This window comes from Eupeodes corollae, chromosome 1, assembly GCF_945859685.1.
Source record: "Eupeodes corollae chromosome 1, idEupCoro1.1, whole genome shotgun sequence".
NCBI classification, from domain to species: Eukaryota; Metazoa; Arthropoda; class Insecta; order Diptera; family Syrphidae; genus Eupeodes; species Eupeodes corollae.
In genome coordinates this window covers 267,911,311-267,933,824 of record NC_079147.1, presented here as the reverse complement: position 1 = coordinate 267,933,824, position 22,514 = coordinate 267,911,311, and the positions used below count along the sequence as shown (strand labels likewise).

Here is a 22,514-nt window from a genome sequence, read left to right as displayed (position 1 = left end):
GAATTCGAAATATGGTTAAAGAGATACCCAGTAACTTCTTTTTAACTTACAACTCGAACTTGTTTTTAGTTCGAAGTTCGAACAACACAACAAACAATATACAACAACCTTCGACTTCGACTTCAAATCAATTTGATTCAAAGAAGAAGTATGAAAATAACAAGAAATGTTAGGTTTTACCATCGAAGACCAAGCAGCAGGCACCTCGATCAGCATTGTTCTTGTTCACCTGGTGCACATCGTATCGTATCGTTGGCCAGATAAGTCGCATTTTCGGTCTTTGCTTCCAAAAAATATATACAAAAAATCAAAAAATAGCTATGGCCCACACGACGACGACGACGAAGGTCTAGTCTTTAGTCTAGCCTTTAGCTGTGCGCGATTCCAATGAACGTTTTAGTTAGGCATGGCCCGTCAGCCAAGACGGTCGGCTTTAGTGCTGACGAGAAAATCGAGATCGCGAACCATTTATTCTCATTCTTCACCACAACTTTGCACCCAATCGCGCTTTTTGCCACTAGTGGCTCTCGCATTGACCATACTTATTGAAATAAGTCGGGCTCAGTCGAATTTAGATCTAAACGCAAATGCAAACGCTCCGGTGATCGTGACGCAACCGAAATTCGGTGATCGCTTATTACCACGAAACAGACAAATCGCAAATAGTTTCAATACGACAAATGTGAATAGAAGTGAATTGAATGTGGCAAGTAGTAATAATCATAATCATTTTGGCCCGGTTTATATTAGAGCGGGCAGTGAAGTGGAAAAGGAAATTCGAACCATCAGTGATAACGGTAGCGATAAAAATCTAAATCGTATAATTTTTCAAAATAATAACTCCTCAATTTCGAGTGTGACTGCGAGTGCGACTGCGACAGTGAAAGAGAATCATCCGCATCCGCAACCACAACGCAGACGCAACGACAATGACAATGACATCGAAGAAGTGGCCAGCGTGGTATCCGCCGCCGCGTTGGATTCACTTAGCGACAATAATGAAGTGGCTCCATCAAGGGACTATCTGAACGTCTCGAAGGCGGCCAGATTGATAGAAATGTCGACAGAGTTCTTCATAGTGCCGACATCGACGACGACAGAGAAACCGGCCGTTCCCTCGACTACATCGAAATTCAGATCGGTTGACTCGACGGGTCAGCACAAGAACAACCACCTCCAGCCGAGACCGGTGCTGATTCTGGCCCCCAAGAATCCATCTCATGGCAACACATCGGCAGCAGCGGTGACTCCACCGACCATTGTTAGCACACGTCTACCTAACGGACTCCGTAAGGAGCCCTGGGTTGTGCCCGTACTGGTTCTAGCATCGCTCACCATGATCATGATGGGTGCCTTTGAGATTTTCGTTCTATTCAAGGCTTGGCGTACCTCGCCCTCACGCCGACATCTATTTTTGGGCCAAATGCTGTTGCTGGGCCTATTTGCTTGCGCCGGTCTCGGCGCAATTATCACGGCACAACCGACTGTGCTAAGTTGCGGAGCGATACGTTTCGGGGCCGGGGTCGCCTATGCCTTGGTATTTGCGGCTCTGCTCGTTAAGTGCGTGTTCCTCATTAGTTTGAACGGCGGTGTCTACCTACCGGCACCGTATCAAGGATTGCTACTGTTGTTCGCCGTACTCATCCAAGTGGCCATTGGGGCCCAGTGGCTGCTAAACCAGCCGCCAGATATTTACACAATGACAGTTCCATTCGGTGTTAGCGGCAGTGCAACTAGTGCGGGCACTAGTGGCAACAGCAACATGGGCAGCAGCAGTGTTAGCAACAAACTGTCCTCCATGCTGATCACCTCGAGTGATATCACACGTTTGCAACACGGTAGCACGGCCACGATGATGATACCCCTGTGCAAGACGCAATTCTCGGAACTGTTGTTGTCCTTAATTTACATTGTCTTCCTGATCGTGTTCGTGGCGGTTCTCGCGATCAAATCGCGCGGCATTCGTGATAATTATCGGGAGTCTACATACATTGGTCTAGCGATTGGTGGTGCGATACCAATTTGGCTTGGTTGGATGTTGTGCGGCTTGGCCGTGGCCGATCGGCACAAGGATGCATGCATTGCATTTGGATTAGTTGCAACATCGGCAACAGTATTTTTGGTAATGTTTATGCCGAAGGGGCGTCAATTGGCCGCCATGGGCAAGGAGGGCCTCTACGTGGAGGATCGTGAGGAGCAGTTTAGTTCGCTTAGTCGAGCCGGATCGGGATATTCGCCGTCCTTCTTCCACTTTAAGCCAATCAAGTATGGAGTGATGGGTCCGGTTCCGAATTCAACATCGAATACGGGCAATGGAAATAGTACGAAGCATACTGCAACTATGAACGGAGGTGGTGAGTTTTCTTCTTTTCTATTTCGTTCGTTTTGAAAGTTTTTTTTTTACTTTATTTTGCTTCATTTTCATTTTGTTTGTTTGTTTTGTCATCAAAAAGAAAAAGAGGTTGACGCACTTGAGATGGCTTGAGAAGTTTCTTTTTCTTTGAAGTTTATTTTATTGAAAACCGCTCGAGTGTGTCAAACATAAAGTTGTTTAGCATTTTTTGTTAAGCTTTTATGTCTATTTTAATTATGATAGCAAAGAAACAGTGTTTTAAAAATTAAGACCAAGTCACACCTTATTGCTGCTAAAAAGTGAGAGAAAGATTTATTGGATGTCAAATGCAGTGAGAAGTGAAAATATATGTATGAACGGGCTTAAGTAAGGTATCTCCATAGTCACAGTTGAGCTATCTACGTTTAAATAATTGACTTGATGTCTATAGCTTTATGGATTGAGAGTGAAGTTGGTACACTATGAAGTTCCACTATATACTTAATGGGTTAGGTACGAGTACTGTGTGTATAATTGAAAGGTTGGTTTCAGTTAATGTTCTAGAAGAGTGTAACTATTTAATGACTCGGTAAATAGCGCGTGCGTGGGGGGTTTTAACTGGGAGAGGTTTTAATTTCACAATGCACTGATTCTGATGGTAACCTATTTTAGCTGGTTTTATTATTAATTTTTATTGTAACCTATAAGAATAGTTAAATTTTAATAGGCAGGGAGTTTAACTGTTTGATTGTATTTATTTTTATTTTAAAATACACAGAATTTTTTGGAAAATTTCAATTGAAAATCTAGTACAACTTGTGCAATATCATAACAAATAGGTGTAAGTCCTAATTGAAAAATGTTAATAGGTATTTTTAAAAATGTTACCAACAAAGAGCAAATAATATAAACAATTAATTTTTGCTAGTTATTTATCATTCTTGTCAAGCCAATGTTTCTGAATTATTAAATCTTAAATATTAATAAACATAAAATAAAAGATACGTGAAAGAAACTGAAAAACAAAAATGGTGAATGAGGATTTCTGTAAAATTATAAAGAATTCACTAATCCAATCGAAATTTTAGCAGTTAGGTTATGAACATACAAACGTTTTTTTGTAATAAGTTTCAATTTTTGAAAACTGCCCACTGTTAAATGTAGTTATTTTCTAAGCTTAATAATGTTTGGTTTAGTTTAAGTTCATAAAATTTACTTAAAACTATTCAACATAATTGAGTTTTTGTTGTTTTTAAATTTCTTTTATATTGTTTATTTAAGTAAATTTCATTTTTGGTTTGAATATTTAAACTACCGAATAACTGAAAACCTTCATAATTAAATTAATTTTGTGCATTTGTACTAAAAAGTTAAGAAGTCTGAGATCGTTTCTATTTCTTAGTTCATATGGTTATAAGTCTCTTAAATATTTAAAATACAAACAAAAAACATTCATACATGCCTTATTTTGTAATTTTTACAGTTTTAAAATATTATTATCATTTCATAAAAGCAAAACAGGTGAAGAATACTTAAAACGACGTTTTATAATTACGTTATAAATATTTATTGCACTAATAGTTAAAAGTTTGTTTTATATTCTTTTCAAAAATCCTATTTTTGTACCTATTTTTGTATTCGATATGATTACCAATAATTCTTGATAATTTTCGGTCTTATTCTACACCAAATTATCTTAATATCGCTGTCATCATTTCTATCATTTAGCACGATTAATTTTGTTTTTTTTTTTGAAATAAGTTCTAACCTTAGTCTTCTTGTAATTTATTGCTTACATCAACATCGTTAGCACTGCACATATTATATACAGAGCTACTTTGCTACGTTTTACAACACTTTTATAAATAGTAAAAAAAGCGTTGCTAAAACTGACCCTTGAGGGACCCCATAGTTTAGTTTAATCCCAGAAATTTCACTATTTACTTTTACTCTTTGCTTTCTTTTATTTGATTACGATTCAAACCACTTTAATTCTCTATTTGTAAGTAGATATTTGGGTACATGAAGTGAAAATCGCGTTTGTTTTTCATATCGTTAAAAATTTTTCTTAAATCCAACTTAATGAAATATTTTCAAATTTGAACACACTTTCAACTTCTTGTACATGGTTTTTAAAAATAGTTAATGGAATTGTATTTATTGTTCCGACCACACTTTTCAAAACAAAATTGTTGAATATGTAGTTTCTTTAATTCGTAAAAAAATTCATCAAAATAGTCTATGACCCCTCAATTTACAATTTATAAAAAAAATTAATAAATAGTTAAGAAGAAAAAGAAAAAAAAAACCGTTGAATTTATTTGCTATTATTTTACTAACATTACAAATCTCCGTACCAAATACATCTTTTTAATTTTACTTTTTTTAATATATGTTTTTTAAATTATTCCGCATTGTTCTTTGATCTATACTGAAGTAGATATTGACATTACATATTTATTTCTGTACTTAATTTTTTCTTTTTTATAATTACTTTTAATTTCAGTATAATTTGTTTAGTCTTCTTCCGAACCACTCAAAATGCTTTTGCTTATTTCCATTTTTTTTTTATTTTTAAGGTTATTTAAATTAATGTTGATCCACTTCTTTCCACCAATTTTTTTAACTTTTTATATTTAATAAATATCAAAACACTTTCATTTGTTTTGTTGGTCAGGCACTTACTACAAGCACTAAGTTTGTCAACATTGAGAAATTCAAGCTCCTAACTTTATTGGTGCAACAAAATTTAGGAAACAACAAAATTACGTCACATTACACTAAGTTCATACTCTCTTGACAAGTGACCTAAAATATAGAAGGGCTATAAAAGTTATATGCATAAAACTGGAAAACATTATTTCTTACTTTAAACATTTGAAAGATATTATATGTAGTTCAAACTTAAACTAAAACATTTTAATCATAAAAATGAAGGTGACAAGCTTTTGATAACTTTCTTGAATTTTATATCATTTAGTTCAGTTTTTTTTAAATGAAAGTGATGAAATTGGTTATAATTCATTTTTGTTTTTTACAAATTTAATTTACGAATGCAAAGTTTATATTTAATAGGTATCAAATGATTATTCATAATTGCGAAAATTAGAGCAAATACACGATATAAAATGTTAATAAAGACATTATGCTAGGAATACGAAGACTGAATATGCATATAATCTATAAATTGATAATATTTGATGAAGTGTTAATGCATGCAAGGCCCTTAATTGCGAATGTATTTTTTGAGCTATGTAGCTTTATTACAAATGATCATTCTTGACATTTGTCAAGTAGGTACTTAATTTGTAAATTTGTACCAACAAAAAGAGCCTTCGATTCAAAATTTATTAGAAAATCAAATTCCAATGTATTTGAAGTTATCGGTTTTGAAATAACGTTTGAGGTTTCTTTCTTCTTTAATCATATCTTAAGTAACAACTTAACAAGGTGCATAATAATAAATTTCAAAACAAAACATTTTACAAACATATGACATATTTTTATTGTAGAAATTTACTTGGTTTCTCATTTCGTCTTTTAATTTTAATCCAATAAAGTTTTATGTAGATTTTGTTAACTTCGTTTCAGTATTCAGTGCCAGTAAAAACGTGGCCTTAATATTTAAGTGTATTAATACAAATTAATAAATACGTTTATGTTTCTAATGAAGATTTTTTGGGAATTATTTAAAATATGACATAGACACTCCAAAAATGATTGGAGTAACTCATATATGCTGTATTGTTCACGATTGCTTAAAGTTACAGTATTTTCCAACCAACTTGGAAAAAAGTGAAAACTATACCAATTCTCAAGCCAGGAAAACCTGCTCACAATCCAAAGAGCTATCGCCAAATAATTCCGCTTAGTACACTTAGCAAAATATTATGAAAAGTTAAAAAAAAATAAAACTTCTTGAGACCTTAAGTGTCATTCCGATCCAACAATTTGGATAAAGGCAAGCTCATAGTAGCATATATCAAGTGCTTCGAATATGTAACCATATTAAAGAAAAACTTACTGCAAAATAGTCTACTGGTCTTCTCCTTTTGGATAATGAAAAGGCTTTTGCTCTTCATAAATTTAAGGTCTTTTGTGGTCCTTTTTATCTTTTACAAAATACAAAAAATTTTCTCTGAAATAAAAAAAAAAAAAAAACAAATTAATTTAAGTAAAGTACAATGCTGCTTAAAAAATATAAACTCGGGGGTACCAGAAGGATATGGGTCCGTTATTACGTGCGTTTTGTTCGCATTTCATATATAGTAAAGTGAGAAATTCCCAACAAAACGATCCGCAGTGGCCAGATTTTTGTATTTAAAAATTGGTACAACTGAAAGAAGATCTGTCAAAATAATAATAAAAAACTTCAAAAAGGGGGTTTGTTGTATACTAATACATTTACATGTGGTGTTGAAGCGAGCTTGAAGCTCGCCTCAATTCTTTATATACCTGAATCGAGTTGAGATTTATCTATTCTTAACTGAGATAAACATTTTTTGGAAACATAGCAAAACATAAATATCTTTTCTATTCTTTTTTCTTGCAAAATAAACGCAGTTAGTCCATTTTCACTAACAAAACTTAATAATATCAACAGTAATAGATTCGTTTTTTCCGCAATGGAAACCATACATGATTCCAAATTCATAACTACTCAACAAACACAGCCATCGAGATACAAATGCAATATCAATCGTACCAACATTTGAGAACGAAATCACATAAGATCAATTCGAGGCTCGTATAAATGTCAAAAACCTATCGATAGTAAGATTCTACTCTAACTTTTATCGGTGTTATTCTTACTATGGATATTGTTTTTGTTATTCGTGTAAAATCCTACGGGTATTATATTATATTGCATACATTGCTGGTTGCTCCGAAATATTTATTAGTGAAATATTTATGTTTGCGGAAAATGCTCTAAGCAAAATTTACTATTATTTCATAGAATGAAAAGTTAAACTTAACGCTGTTAACACCAGAGCCATCTTTTTTAAAAGAAAAATGAAACCCTGTGCTTTATCAATTGGTCAGTTCAAAAAACATAACTGTGATGTTCCGTGGGTTGATTTTGTCAAATATCTAGGTAACAATACATTAACCATACGGGACCATATCACAAATACCCTTCACAAAATAAACATTGGTACTAAAATGTTATACCCTCTCATTTGTAGAAATTCAACCGGGTTCATTTATTAAGATTGTAAGCTATAGAGTAATTTTCAAAGCCCCAATTATGTATGCTAAAGCAGTTTTTTTTACAGAAAAAGCCGAAACTATTCTAAGGTTAACTTTCGTTCTTATAACAAATGTATCGTCTAAGCAAAGCTATAACACTAACTACCAATTTCTTGACGAAGATCTATAATGAATTAAAAACACGATCTAGTAATTCTGACATTTTACGAACAAAATTAAAAACATCTGTCAGCAAACATTTATGTTGGGATTTAGTTTTGACATTCTCACTTTTTTCGGAATTAAAATTGTGTTTTCGTGTTTGGATGGAATTTGTATGAAATTGGTGTTTTTTAAATTGTTTATTTTGTTGATAAATGTACACAATACATATTCGTGTTGCACTGAACATCGTCACTTAAATAAAGATTAAATGGAGTTGGTTTCGATTTCATTGTTTCCACAGATTCTTGGAAACTAGTACCATTAATTCAGATATACATACATAAAAGTTCTTCAATCTCAATCGCATGCAATGATAGAAATATTATATTGAAAAGCCTTACAAAATCGTGTATTTACAAGATGCAGCCAAATTTTAACCAATTTTAGTAGCATTTCTCAAATGGTTACAAATTGGATAAATAAAATAAATTTGAGAGATATCAAGAACCGAACATCAAATTTTACCAAATTTGCGTACTATTTTTTGTAGATTTTATTTTTTATGAAAAAAACGGACTGTTGGATTTTTATAAAAAAAAGCAAATGAATACCGACAACGATATTTTCTGTAAAATAAAAAAAAGTTTGAAGACAATATTTTTAGAAGCTAAGTTTTAGTATTGTTTTTTTTTTATGTTTTTATTTTTTGTCAATTATATTTTTGTCAATATTTTATTGAATGTTGACAACAATATTTTTTAAAAGATAAAAGTAGTTTAAAGCCAATACCTCAAAGTTTCGAAAAGATATTTAAGTCGAAAATCAATTTCTACCAACTTTTGTTAAATTTTCTTTTAACTTTTAAATTTTTATAAAAAAAAAAACTGTCAATTCGATTTTTCTCAAAATATTACCTGATGCTAAAAACGTTATTTTTCGTTGTAAAATGCCGTTTTGGAGATAAAATCATTTGGAATTCGTAAAATTTTAGAGGTGACAAATTCTTGTTCAGTTTTTTTATTTATAAAAAAAAACAAGTAATTAGATTTTTTTTTCAAAAAATGTATTTGATTGGTTTCACGTTACATTTTATTATATTAAATTTAACTCAAGTCTCTAGCGTTTTTGGTTCATGAGATATTTAGGATTAACCAACATTTTTTTTAAACTGCTATGGTAAAAAAAAACACCCACGCAATTTTCTTGAGAGCCCTTTCAGCATCTTTCTGCCTTATATCTGTATAAAAAATGTATTTGAAGTCAGTATCTCTTCTAGTTCTTGAGCTATTGACGACGAAAAAATAGTTGCGAATTAGAGACTTTGAAATGTCGAGAAATGTCAAAATTTTCAATTTGACAAATCGAACCCATTACAATAAAATCCTATGTTAAGTTAATAATGCAGACGATAAGTAAATACTTTAAAAGTTTTAAATGCAAATGTCCTTGTAGGCTAAAATTTAATCCAAACCTCGAATGAATCAAAATTTTTGGAAGAAGTAAAAACATTGCTGGACCGAGTTCTAAAATCATAGAAACCCAAATTTGGGGGTCTTTTAGATTAAAGTTCTATCTCAGACTGAAATTGAAATCAGAGTTCTTAAGCTTGGGAACTTGATGAGGAAATGAGTTAGAGCTCAATCGAGCTCTATTTTATCAGTCAAATTAGTTTTAGGGACTAAAACTTTGTCAAGAAATTGGCTGTAAGTTTTTCAAATACAAATCAATACAGTGAAAAATAAAAAAAAATTTTAACTAAATTTGAACAGACAAGATTCAAAATTAGCACCAGAAATTAAGGTTCAAGGTTTTTTTTACAACTTTACAATAAAGAGTCATACGTCATAAAATTTTAAGCATTTTTAAAAACCTGAAACCATTTGAAAGTAAGATCCTAATTCAAACCAACTAAATATTTTATAAGACTATTTGGTTTATGGCAGAAAATAATTTAATTTTGTCGTATGCAATTTCAGCTTTGAGTTTGACCCTTTCCAAGTGCAAATAACGTTTTTTAGTTCAAATTTAAACTATCCCAATGATAAACTGCTTTCTTGCCGTTCTTATACTTATTAATTCATCACTTAGTTCTATTTAAACCCTAAATATTTTTAATTTCATACAACATGAAGTTTTCTAAAACATCTAAACAAAATTTTCTAATTAAATATTTTTTCATTCATCTTAATGTTTTTTTTTATGAATACAAAACCTCTAATAGAGTCTAGGTTAAACAGCACGCATACATAGTATATAAAAGTGTTTTACTACAAAAGTGTATAATTCTCTCCATCCGTCGAACGGAATTTTCTAATTTTCAATTTTCAGCCATCAATGCGTGTATTTTAAATGTAATTATTTAAGACGTTAGTAAAATTCATAAATTATTAATTTTTAAAAGCATTACGTTTTGTATAAATAATAAATTTATAAACCAAAAAAAATAAGAAAAATGGTAATGATGTATGTGAAATGCGCAACGAAACAAAAATAAAACAAAAATCTTTATAAGTTTTCTCTGCACAAGTACAACATACTCGTACATATATAAGTTCCATTGAACTCACTTACCTATACTTCATATAACTTTATATCGAAAGAAAGACTTAAAATTCTATACCTGCATTATTTAATGCTAATTACTATAGGAGTGCAGTCTTTGCATATACAAGTATGAATGTTAGACTGATTCAGAAAACAAAAAACATAAAATATCTTTGATTTTCAATGCAACTATAAGTTTTTAGCTAGAGTTTATTGAATTAATACTCCTTTCGAAATTTTAACATTTAAGATTCATATTTAGAGTTGGCTCATCGGGTTTGTTAAACTCTTCGTTTTCTAACTTCAGAAAATAACTTGTATAAAAATTGTGAATATGACTTTTTCTCAATGTATAAATATTTCAGTGCCAAAATATGTCTCATTTTTATTCTAGAGGAGGAACTGATCCAACTCAGAGTGAACCTCAATGCTTATATTATGAGCCATAGTCTCCGCCCAGCATTAGTCTGTTGTCTGTCCCTAAACATGGGAAATCCAGCTCGAAGGACCAAAATGTTTTCTTCAATATTTTTTCCTTTATGGTGTGGATTACTATGAAAACTCAATACCTTAATTTTGACAATCTTAACTTTACTTTGTTAAAACAACTTACAAAATTAACATACAAATGAGGTTTTGAGTACTGCTTAAAAATGTTCTAATATAAGTTTCTCTAAAGGAGGCTGACAAAATTTAAATAACATAATGTGAATCCTTACCTTATATTAACGTATATCAAGGGCTTAATTGACAATTATAGTTATTAGATCATTTTAGAACCATGTTGTTCAGCAAGATTGGTCTAACTATTTAATTGCAACAGTTTTCTAAATATAGCATATTTAAGAGCTTAGTTACAATAGTTAAGAGGGGATTTGGTGCATTACCTATAAAATTGTTAGAAATTGTGTTGGAACGAAGCTTTTTATAAAAATAATATATTCTTTTCTTATTGGGATTTTTATAGATGCCAAGAAATCTACACAAATAAGGATTCAAAAACCCAGAAAATGAGAAAGTTTTTTTTCAGAAAACTGTGATGTTTTTTGTATTAAAATAAAATTGGATCTGTTATGAAGAATTTCATGGCTTTTTCTATCTATTATGACTATAGTTTTAAAACTGATGATTGAAGACAAATTCTAAAAAGTTACTGTTTTGCGTGAACCTTAAACAAACCTTTAAATTTTAGAGAGAAAATTGTTTGATTCTTGAATTTAAGGAAATAAGTGCATTAAAGTACAGAATTTATCTTAAAATTATATAAAAACAAATGATGGTAAACTAATAAGTTGGAAAGGAAATTAAGTGTGGAACTTACCAATTAAATGTTGCAGAATCTTTTTTTCACTTAAGAGAGATTCGAAGCTTTATATTAAATAAATAGATATGAAACTTTCATTATGTTTTTTAATTGACATTAATTTAATGACAGTGTCACTTTTGCCGTTTATGGGGCATTTATATTCTTGAAATGCTTGTTGAAGTCTCAATTCTAGAGAATCCAAAGCAAATTTACTTCAAAAAGTAGATTTATTTAATTATTTTAAGATCTTAAAAGTGTTTGTTATTTATAGAAAATCTATTTTGAAATTAAAAAACACTTTAAGTAAGCCTAGAACTAGAACCTAGTGACTTTCAACTCTCAACCATCCCTGTGCGCGAGTACTGGTGTCAGGTATAGTGGGAACGTACATTTTAAGCTGAATCCGAACGGCAAAGTTGAGAAAGCTATTTTCTTGACAAGAATTACTTTTGGAAAATTTGTCAATTCTGCGCACGAGGCAGTACCCGTGAAAAATTCTTCAATATTCAAAAATCCTGGGATCGAGCCTAAGACCTCTGGCATGACAGTCCAACGCACTTACCATCATGCCACGGGTACTACAAAAAACGCGACTAATGAACCTTAAATATCAATCAAAAAGCGTAAATTCGGGCCCTAGTATTATTTGAAAAATCTCTTACCAAAAAACTAGTGGTATTGAAAGTTAAAGACATTTTTTTATTTTGAATCAGTCTAATGTATAAATTAAAGACATACAACAAACAACAACACCAAGCACGAGTAAACATACAGACCTCTAGGCAATCATTAATAAATGTTATGGCAGAAAATAGCAGTTAGGTAGCTCTTCTAAGCTTTGCTTTGGTTTTAATTCTAATAATAATTTTTGTTCTTCTTTTTTCTATTCTATTCGCGGGATCTGGATGTTTGTTGGTGTTATTTTCTTTTTGTTGTTTATGCCAACAAAAACCACTGACATAAAAATCATGTTCAAGAAAGTTGCACACTTTATAAAGCTATAACGGGTATGGCAATATAAAGTATAATAGAAGATAGATAGAACCTTCTTTTAGCACACATCATCGTCATCATCATGCCCCCAGAGCCTCAAACCCAACATTCTGTGATGTTTGTACTTGATGTGAGTACGAGTATTCGTACTCGTACTCATAATCGTATAACTTCTATAGTTAAAGATTGTTGTTCTACTCTCGTTTTCTTCGCCTCGTTAATGAGACAATAATCAGTTAGGCTTTCACTACATACGATATACAAGCTACACTGCACACCTCATGTAAGTTAAGTGCATCAGCTTTAGCTAAAGCAGCAGCAGTAGCAGCAGAGCGCCTTCTTTTTAATATCAGGCTTTGAATGAAGGTGAAGTTGTTTTTCGACGAAGACCATGATGATGATGATGAGAATTATGTAGGATTTCTTGACGTGCAACGTTGTGTTTTGAAAGGAACAATAAAAAAGTAACATTTGACGGAAACATTCTTCAAATTTCTGTAAAGCTTAAGGCGAAAGATTCTTAAAAAATTGAAACCGGCTCTAAACCACTTTCAGCCATCTTAATCTAGTCTTTAAATTTTGTAGGTACTGATGGTCTTTAAAGAAAGCAAAATGCTTGTTTATATCTCATTTAAGACTAGATAATATATCAAGATATTTTTAAAACCACAATTTTATACAAAATTTTTTGGAGTTATTATTTGTTTATTTATTATTATTTTATTACAGCTTCATTATAAAAACTTAATACAAGTATACAAATAATTTAACTGAGAAACAATTATTCTTAAGGGAAAACCTACAAGAAAACCTACTTAAAAACTTAAAATTGCACATAAACCCAAAGGCGATATAAACAAAATATCTATTTTAAGAGACTAAGAATAAGCTCATTATCGAAATAAGAACATCTTCTAAAAAAAATATCTTGCAAATTATAAATTAGAAGCTTGAATTCTCTTAACTTGAGCCTTATCATGAAGACTGACTGTAGAATAATGTCTTGGGAAGTTTTTTATCATTAATTTTAATATTTTATTTTGCACTCCTTGAAGCTCTTTTAAGTGGGTTTCAGCGCAGTCAAAGCACACTGGAGCACCATTAGGAAGTATAGGCTTTTAAATAGTTTTGAATATTAAAATTATATTCTGCATACCAAGACCTGATTTGAGGTTTAGGAACGGGTGTAAAATTCGTATTATAAGATTAGTTTTGTTAATCGTGTTGGGGATATGTTTGTCAAAAGTCAGTTTCTTGTCAAGAGTTATCCCTAGGTATTTGCAGTTTTCAGACGAAGTTAAGCTGTAACGAAGTTTGTGGCAAGAAACGTACTCCTGTGCACAGACTCCTGTGGAACTCCACTAACTTTAATATAAAGAATAGAGTTTACGTGGCCTGCGTATACAGCAAATTTTCTGTTTTGTAAAGAACTTATTACTAATTTAATTAGATGCGTCGAAAAACCAAACATCATAAGTTTTTAAATTAACCCTTCGTGTCACATAATATAAAAAGTTTTTCCAATGTCCAAAAGTACCAGACCAGTCGATAATTTTGAATTTAGGTTACTTTTGACGTGTTTTTTAATTCTTAAAATTTGATGGCTTGTAAAGTGTATATGTTTGCAACCTCATACCTCTCAAAAGTCTTTTAAGTTAAATATCTAGGGTTATCCATTTTGTGGTTTCAAAAGTAAACATGAATAAAACAAATATTAGATATTTGTTTTTATATTTCTGAATCTGAAGTGCTACATCACTTTAATGAGCACGACGCGATTTGTTGCAAGCATCGATTCTTTTGATGTAATTTTCGAACACTTTTTGACACATATTGGTGGCATCTCAGCCGTAACTTGACGAATATTGGTTTTTAAGTGGTCAAGAGTTAAAGGTTTATCTGCATAAACACAGTCTTTCGAGTAGCTCCACAAAAAAAGTCCAGCGGTGTCAAATGGCATAACCTTGGTGGCCAGTTGATATCTCCACGAGAAGAAATTACGCAACCAGGAAATGCCACATATTCTCCAAGTCGTAGTTTTCAATAGCAGGCAAAAAAAGTCGGTTATCATATGACCAATGCTCCGAATTGACTGCGACAGTCGCTCCATCGTCGTTTTCGAAGAAGTATCCTGACCAATCACACATCCTGACCAAAAAGCTGACCAACCTTTTTGAAGTAGGGTTTAACTATTTGTATGCGTTGTGCGATAGTTATGCGATCCATTTTCGTCAAATCGGCTAACCAACTCAGTTCGACAGATGTCGAATAACAGCCATATACTTTTGAAACCGCAAAATGGATAACTAGTTACTTATCGGCAAAATCAAAGAATGTGCCAATCTTAACAGTATTTCCTTCACTTAGTCATCTCAAAAGAATAAACGTCGCAGTCTCGTATATGAACCCATAGTGCGACCAGTGACTAGACAAAAAACCAGATAAACTTGATTTTGATTTCACGAAATTAGGCTAATATTTGAATATAAAAACCGTAATTAATTAGAAGCAAAAATGTCCAATATTCAATTCGCAGCAGTACCGTTTTGCTTTGATTTTCTTTTATTTATTGATATGCAAATTATAACAAAAACAAAAAAATTAACTGATACTGAACTTTTTTAAAAAGCTTTATGATTGGAATTCTTTGTTGTTGTTTCTTAATAATAAGAATCCATCGATCTTACATCAACAAAGAAAACCATGCTATTGAAGTAGGTTATGAGTTTATCTGGTTTCTAGGTTTTTGTATTCTTAGATACATAGCTGTAAATATGAATAGAAATATAAGAAAAATACTTCTAAAGTATCTAACAAAAAATCAAAGAAGAAGAAAGAAAAATACTCAAGACGGAATGTTTTTGTTCGATTTTGTTATGCAATTGTGTCGGTTGGGGTTTTATGGGTTTAGCAGCAAATGACCGATTGGATATTTTTGTATCATTTTTGGTTTTATCAATCCTTTTTTATATTTTTTGTTTGTTCTTGAATTAAATTATATGATTAAATGTGATTGATTGTGTTTGGGGTTTTGTTGATAAGAATCAAGTTAAGAGTTGTGTTAAGAATAAACTATGTTTGTGGTTGATGCTTAAGTGATTTGTGAATAAACTTATAAAATAAGATTTGAATGATTTTTATCAGAGACTAGACAAGATCTTACACCACAAATTGAGGCAAAAATACTTAAAATGTTTGATTACTGTAATTAGTAGACGCTATGAAACACTGTCTTTTATTGAAACACATTTTTTAACCAAACTTTTAAGTTAGCTACTATTTATTTATCTATACATACATTATTTTAATTACACTTCGTGTCACATAAAAAGTGACAAGATTTTTTCGTTTTTTATTTGCTGATATGTCTTAAGACCTTAGGTTTTTCTGTAAAATCCCAAATGTGGTATGATTAAGGTATGTATTAAGTTTATATTCAAACAAAGATTTTTGGATTAAGTTGATAAATACAAATTTTATGACGGTTTTTCCAAAGAAGGTCATAAAAAGTACCATCCTAAATTTACCTGTCAGACCCTTTAAAGATTTTTCTTGAAAGCCATCATCACACGTTTGACAAGATGTACAAGTCAGGAGAAAATGGGGGCCATGGTAATAGATTCACATTTTGACCCTGAATACAGGCTCTTGTTGTCCGTGCGGTATGAATTGGTGCATTATATTTTTGGAAAGTCCATCGTTGTCCTCCAAATAATATAAAAAACTGCGCAAAAGCTCGTTCCGGAATCGATTTTTAAGTCATTGCCGTGGGCTCAAAACATTGTTAAACTGCCTCCTTTGTGGTGCCGTTTTTCAAGATGGATTTCTTTTTTCCTTAAATCATGGAAATAACAGCTACATATATTTATCAGGTCCGTCCAAATGAATTTTGTTTTCATTGGAAAAGACGACAGTTTGCCAAGCTCTACAGTAATTTGTTGCAAAATTAAGGCGTCGGCTCTTATGTGCCGAATTCAATGGTGGTTTTTTCTTCATTTGTTCGTGTCGTATATGGTCTGCCAGCTGTTTTAAAAGAGCAACAGTCGATTTACTAGCATTTACCCCAGACTTGACTTTATTAATGGAAAACCTTAAATTTTAAGCAGCTTTCACTACCACCCGATTTTCTGAAATGGTGTGGCTTTCTTACATACCTCTTTGGGTTCTAGTGGTAGTTGTATACAACATTTGAAATTTTTCTTATTTTTCTGTCTATAAAAAAAAATTTGCCGTATCTTTAAAATTAAATAATAATAAGATTAACTTCTTTAAAATAAATAATATATATCCATTTCATTAAACTCTCTAACTGACCTTCAGATTGGCTCCCTGATACCATAGTTAGTTCTACGTGTAGGCTGAACAAGAAGGTGTTTTTTCCTCAACGGTATTGATATAGCATAAATACAAATTAAAGAGAGTAAGTTAGGACATTTGATGTGGTACCACAAAATATAAAGCACAAAAACTACATCATGAATAGTTCTTCTAGATCTTCCAAGAAGTTCCAATACATTTTATGAAAGACAAGCAATTCTGGACGCATTGAATTCTATCAGAGAAAAGTTATTGATAAGGGTTTCAGATAACATCCGAATATTTGAGAATAGATATAACTAAAGTAGTATGATCACAACCAACGGCGGCTGTACCTTAAGTGCGCTCGTGCGCTGAACACCCAATTCCAAAGATTCTATATTTTTATATTACCATATTAATATTTATTTTTTACTTTTAAACATACAAAAACATAAAAAAATCAAATTTCCAACTATGCCCCAAACAATTAAAATGAAAATAAGTTTTATGTGTGAAGAAAAATTCTCGTGCGCTTCGGCGAGTGCACGAGAATTGCTTGTATAACTTGTATGAGTTACATGCTTATAGGCCTGACGCGTGAAACAAAAGATATTTCATTAAAATATACCGATTAATGAGTCTGCTCTCGTGCGCCGCACGAGCTGATCGAAAATTGCAGAATTATACAGAGCATCCGTTCGATGTTTGAAATTGTATGTTTAAAGCTGACAAGGATGACTAGATGACTATTCATCATCAGCTGTATTATGTTCTGTGCCGCGTTATTAGGTAACTTTCCATAGGAAGTAATTGTAATGGGTCCGTTTTGTCAAATTGAAAATTTTGACATTTCTCGACGTTTCAAGGTCCCTAGAGTCGAAATAAAAGATTTTTAGAAAGATGTCTGTGCGTACGTGTGTACGTACGTTCGTACGTCCGTAGATTCGCAACCTTTTTTTTTCTCGTCCATAGCTCAAGAACCAGAAGAGATATCGATTTCAAATAAATTTTGTTATACAGATAATAAGGCAGAAAGATGCAGAAATGGCTCTCAAGAAAATTGTGTGGATGGTTTTTTATGATAGCAGTTTGAAAAAAAGGTGAACAGTTTTTTTAATCCTAAATATCTTACAAAGCTAAGCCGCTAGAGACTTGAATTAAATTTTATATAATAAATTGTAACGTGGTATCAACATTTTTTGAAAAAAAAATCCATTTAATGGTTTTTTTTTCTAAATCAAAAAAACTGAAAAAAAAATTTGTCACCTCCAAAATTTTATGCCTAAAATATGATTTCATCTCTAAAACCATTTTGTGCAACGAAGAATAGTATTTTTGACGTCCGATAAAATTTTGAGAAAAATCTAATTGACAGCTTTTTTACAAAAAATAAAAACCTAAAAAAAATTAATAAAAGTTGGTAAAAATTGATTTTCGACTCAAATATCTTTTCAAAACTTTGAGATATTAGCTTTTATTTACTTTTATCTTTCAAAAAATATTGTTGTCAACATTCGGTAAAATTTTGAAAAAAATCGAATTGACAGTGTTTTTCACAAAAAAATTAAAAACCGAAAAAAAATGATTTTCGACTCAAATATCTTTTCAAAACTTGTAGATATTGGTTTTGTGGATGTGAACGTCTTAATGCATTCTTTTGTTTTCCTTGCATTATTTTTATTAGAGAATCAATTTGGACAGAAACTGGAATCAAGGATTAGACGCATTTAAGTGAAAAGATAAAAAAAAAACGATTCTTCGCAAGTTCATTTACAAAGTGTAATGAGTTTGTCTGTGTTAGGCACGGTTAACATTCGTAATCATCTTGATTCGGTGTATAGAAATAATATCCAAAAGTCGAACGAACAAAATGATAAAAACAGATATATTTTCTCACGTCTTATCGACTGTGTTAAGTTTTGTGGCTTTGCGAGGTCACGATGAAATAATTGAGTCAAATAATTCTGGGGTATTTCGCGGATTAATAGACTTTGTATCAGAATTGGATACAGTCATGAAGGAGCATCTCACATCCTCTACAGTCTTCAAAGGTACAAAAGTGTAAGTCAAAACAAAAGCGTACAGACATTTTTGCCAGCCTTCAAGCTTTTCTAAAGTTTTTTACGATCTCCGAAGCGTACAGAGATTTTGAAAAATATTGTATGAAAGTAGATTACAGCTGCTCCGCAAACGAGATGGATCTTTAATTCTCGAACGGTTAACTCAGTGATACATGGAGCCTTTAAAAGAATGCATGGCAACCATTATAGAAACGGAAAGGGATAAAAACTCTATAAATCAAGCTGATATGCTGCAAAGATATTTAAACGATGATACTTTTTTATATTGGCTTAATTTTTTTCAATCTATTCTGCCACATATTGAAATTTTATTGAAACAATTGCAGAAAAGGAATATTGATTTGGTTCATATAAAAAACTGTATTAATGATTTTGAAATCAGTATATAAAGTGTACGTAACACGTAGATCAACTTGAAGAACCTCCGCAAAAAAGGTTTAAATCGGCCATCTCTGTCATAGCTAAAGAAGTGTCGGATATAATTATTACTCAAGTGAAAGATAGAATTAATTTTTGTAATCATTTGATTGCGGCTAAATTATTTTCCTGCGAGAACTTTAAAACATACCGTTCTAATTTTCCCGATATAGATTTCACGATCACAGTTTGCACTAACGCTGCTTTGGACAAAAACAAATTGAAAAACGAACTCTGCAATATACAATCGCGACGATTTCATCAGTGCAAATAGAGCAGTTGCAATTTTAAAATTGTTTCATAATAATGACCTCTCTGAATCATTTTCAGAATCAATGCAACTACTTCGAATTCTGTGCACTATACCAATGACATCGGTAGAGAGCGAGCGATATTTTTCGACTCTGAAAAGAATACAAACTTTTTTTCGAAACACCATGTCTCAGGATCGACTAAATGCAGTTTCTGTGCTAAGCATTGAAAAAAAAAAATGTATACAAACAATACCCGATTTCAATAAAAATGTGATTGAACGTTTCGGTTACGAAAAATGTCGTCGCATTGATTTAATGTATAAAAATACTAAAAAATCAATATATTTTATTTAAATTGTTTTTTTGTTGTCAATTTTAATCTTCAAACTTTGATAACAGGAAAAGTGCACCACCAGTTCGAAAACTCACCAGCCGCCACTGATCACAACATTAGTGCATTGGTCAAAAAAAATCAATAGAATCTCTTTTTATGAATCCTAGCATTGAATTGGATTCATCGACAATAGCATCGACATGAGGAGAAAATGGAAACAACTTGAAATCAAAGGTTACTCCTAAATCTTTTACTTTTGTAGTTCTCTGAAGATGATTGTAATCTTGATGCACAAAGTGTTTCCTAGAGATAGAAAAAGCAAAATATTTTTTAATGTTAAGATTCAAATAGTTTAATTTACACCAACGACGGGATAAGTTATCCAAGTAGCCTTAAAGTTTAAGGCAATTGATATCGCTTGTTACTTGACATTGGCTAAAATTAAGAAGATTGACAATGTCATATATGAATATGATAAACAGCTATGGACCAAGATGGCTGCCCTGTGGAATACCTGGAGAACAACCAATGGGCCTAAAATTATATTCATTGAATTTTACTTATTGGACTCTCCCCATTAAAAATGAGCCGATCCATTAAAGTGAGAAGTGATATTGTGTGACAAACTGAATCTAAAGCCTTGTTAAAATATGTGTAGATAGTATGAACTTAATTTTGGTTTTCGATTGATTCTAACACAAAAGAAGAAAAGCATGCAAGATTGATAACAGTTGATCTACCTGAAATAAATCCATGTTAATTAATGCTTATTTTTTCTCAGAAAATCAAGCTTATTTTTAATTAAACTTTCAAAAAGTTTAGAGATTGCAAAAATGTTTTTTGAACCTGATTTTAAATTTGGTATCAACTAAGAAAAACATTTAAGTAGACAAGAAAAGATTGAAAATATTAAGCAAAGTAAGGCAAAGCGAACAAAAATGTCTTAATATAATAATCGCAATAATGCCGTCATCACCAGGTTTAAGACCTTTCAGTCCATCTTAAACATCGACGAAGTTTAATTCCATCCATCCTTGATCTTCCTAAGGTTGGTCATCAGATAAAATGACAGTATTTCCTTGAGAATTACAATATAGAATATAATAAAAAAATTAGCAAAAAGTTTTGAATTAATAAAAGACCAGAATTTCTTTGGATCATTTGGAAACAATACTTCCCATCAATTAACAAGTATATGTCAACTTTGGTGAGTGGAAGTCAACTGGCTTTGTGTTACTTGATGTGGAAAAAGTATTTGACTCTGTGTTGCAAAATACCTGCGTACAATGGATTTAGTTTCCCTTTAAAAGATGTTTCCCAGAGAGTTCCTCAATGATATTGTCCTTCGCCAACTCTCTTCAATACGTATGAACATCTCATATTTTCCGAGGCTTCAAAATAGTGAATGTGTATTTGCTCCAGGTGAATACGCTTCTTCTTTTTTCAATGATGATATACAAAATGTTCTTAATTCTATATTTGAATTTTACCATAAACAATGGAAAATCGGAATAAATGCAGGGAAAAGTCAGGCTATATTTTTCACAAGAAAAAGAGACGACTTTTTTTTACCCAAATCAAATCTGAAGTTAATAACTGTGATATTCCTTGGGTTAGTTCAGCCATAAGTACTTATGTGTTTCCTTAGACAAGAGACTGACATTTTAAGAACATACACAAAAGACTTTAAATAAGATAGGCCTAGCAACTCATTAACCATTACAAAGTTACCCCTCAAAAACGGTTAAAATAAACTCAAATTAAAAAGTTGAATAGTTGAACGTCAAATAGTGGAAAGTTTGAAAAAACCGAGTAGTAGAAAGTTTGAAAAGTTTAAAGTTGAGATTTCAACCATTTGACTTTAAGGTTGTTGTTACATCGAACATCTTGCAAACTATGACTACTCAACTATTCGACTTATTAACTTTTAAAACTTTTAACTATTCTATTAGTTTGTTACATGAAACATGTTGCAAACAAATACAAACTATAACTATTCGACTTTTCAAACTTAAAGCAGAATAGTTCAAAGTATGTAAAGTTGACTTTTCAAACTTACAACCATTCAACTTTTTAAACTTTCACTTTTTTAACTAAAACTTTTCAGACAGATGCTAGTTTTGCGGCAGTTACTTTTATTGCACAACTTATAAGTAGACATGTTACTACAATTATTTTAACAAATTCTATGGCGATAATCCCGTTAGATCGCATTTTTGTTTGAGGTAGGATTGTTTTACATTTCTTTGCGTACGTTTTGGAAATATTTAATTTAGGATTGAATTTTGTTTGGAAAATGTACGCGACAAAACAAGAATTATCTTCAATACATCAACAAAAATTCACGGCAATTAATTAAATACTCTGTTTTTGAATTTAAGTTAATTTTAACCGTATTTGAGGGATGGCAGTGCTAACTTCAATTGACTTAAATTATTAGTTTTCTTAAATTTGTAAGTGGAAATGCTTAATTGACGGATATAAATATTTCAGTTAAACTCCAAATTGTTTCAGTAACAAGATAAATTTAGCTAATCATATATCCACGCACTATGCACTACATATCAAAACTTATCAAAAATTTAATTTTACATAAAAT

At 31.5% G+C, this 22,514-nt stretch overlaps 1 protein-coding gene across 3 annotated transcripts in view; it reads left to right on the top strand.

The window, feature by feature from the left end:
- Positions 1-247: 247 nt before the first annotated feature.
- The window catches only part of LOC129942497 (uncharacterized), a 44,583-nt gene continuing 22,316 nt past the window's right edge, over positions 248-22,514 (top strand). For 2 of the 3 annotated variants that reach the window (XM_056051470.1, XM_056051469.1), the window contains exon 1: positions 250-2,354. In XM_056051470.1, coding sequence (XP_055907445.1) covers positions 407-2,354 — 1,948 coding nt within the window. In that variant the 5' untranslated portion in view covers positions 250-406. Of the gene's footprint in view, positions 2,355-22,514 lie in introns of all 3 variants that reach the window. The other variant, XM_056051471.1, reaches the window with a different exon arrangement.